Here is a 553-nt window from a genome sequence, read left to right as displayed (position 1 = left end):
CCGCCACGCCGCCCAGGCCGTAGGGGACCGGGAAGGCGAACTTGTCCTTCTTGAGCAGCGTCTTGGGCTTGCGCCGCGGCCGGTACTTGTAGTCCGGGTGCTCCTTCATGTGCATGGCGCGCAGGCGCTTCGCCTCGTCGATGAACGGCCGCTTCTCGGCCTCGGTGAGCAGCTTCCACTCGGCGCCCAGGCGCTTGCTGATCTCCGAGTTGTGCATCTTGGGGTTCTCCTGGGCCATCTTGCGCCGCTGAGCCCGGGACCACACCATGAAGGCGTTCATGGGCCGCTTCACGTGGTCCACCGGCTTGGACATGCTCTCGCCGGGCCTCGGCTGCAGTCCGCCACCGGCCGGGCCTTCGCCCGGGGCCCGGAGGAAATCGATGGTGGCTGCGGTCCGCGGGGACCGGTGGGGCCCGCGCGCGTTCCTCGCGCCGCCCTGGGCGCCCCTTCGGGCCGCGGCGCCGCTCCCGCGCGGCCGGAGGGCAAGAGCGCGCGCCCCTGGCCACCCTCCCCGCTGAGTCCTGGCGCTCGGGACAATCGTCTCCCGGGCAGG

The 553-nt window shown here is 72.3% G+C and overlaps 1 protein-coding gene across 1 annotated transcript in view; it reads right to left on the bottom strand.

The window, feature by feature from the left end:
- SOX21 (SRY-box transcription factor 21) overlaps positions 1 to 336 on the bottom strand; it is a 2,446-nt gene extending 2,110 nt beyond the window's left edge. Inside the window, exon 1 of the mRNA XM_013006446.2 lies at positions 8 to 336. Within this exon, the coding sequence (XP_012861900.1) occupies positions 8 to 313 (306 nt within the window). The 5' untranslated portion in view covers positions 314 to 336. The remainder of the gene's footprint in view (positions 1 to 7) is intronic.
- Between the last annotated feature and the right edge of the window lie 217 nt (positions 337 to 553).

The sequence above is a fragment of the Echinops telfairi genome, unplaced genomic scaffold, assembly GCF_000313985.2.
Source record: "Echinops telfairi isolate 266 unplaced genomic scaffold, ASM31398v2 ScPeMD7_7405;HRSCAF=8443, whole genome shotgun sequence".
Lineage (NCBI taxonomy): Eukaryota > Metazoa > Chordata > Mammalia > Afrosoricida > Tenrecidae > Echinops > Echinops telfairi.
Note: the sequence above shows the minus strand (reverse complement) of the source record. Positions and strands in the feature narration are given on the sequence as shown.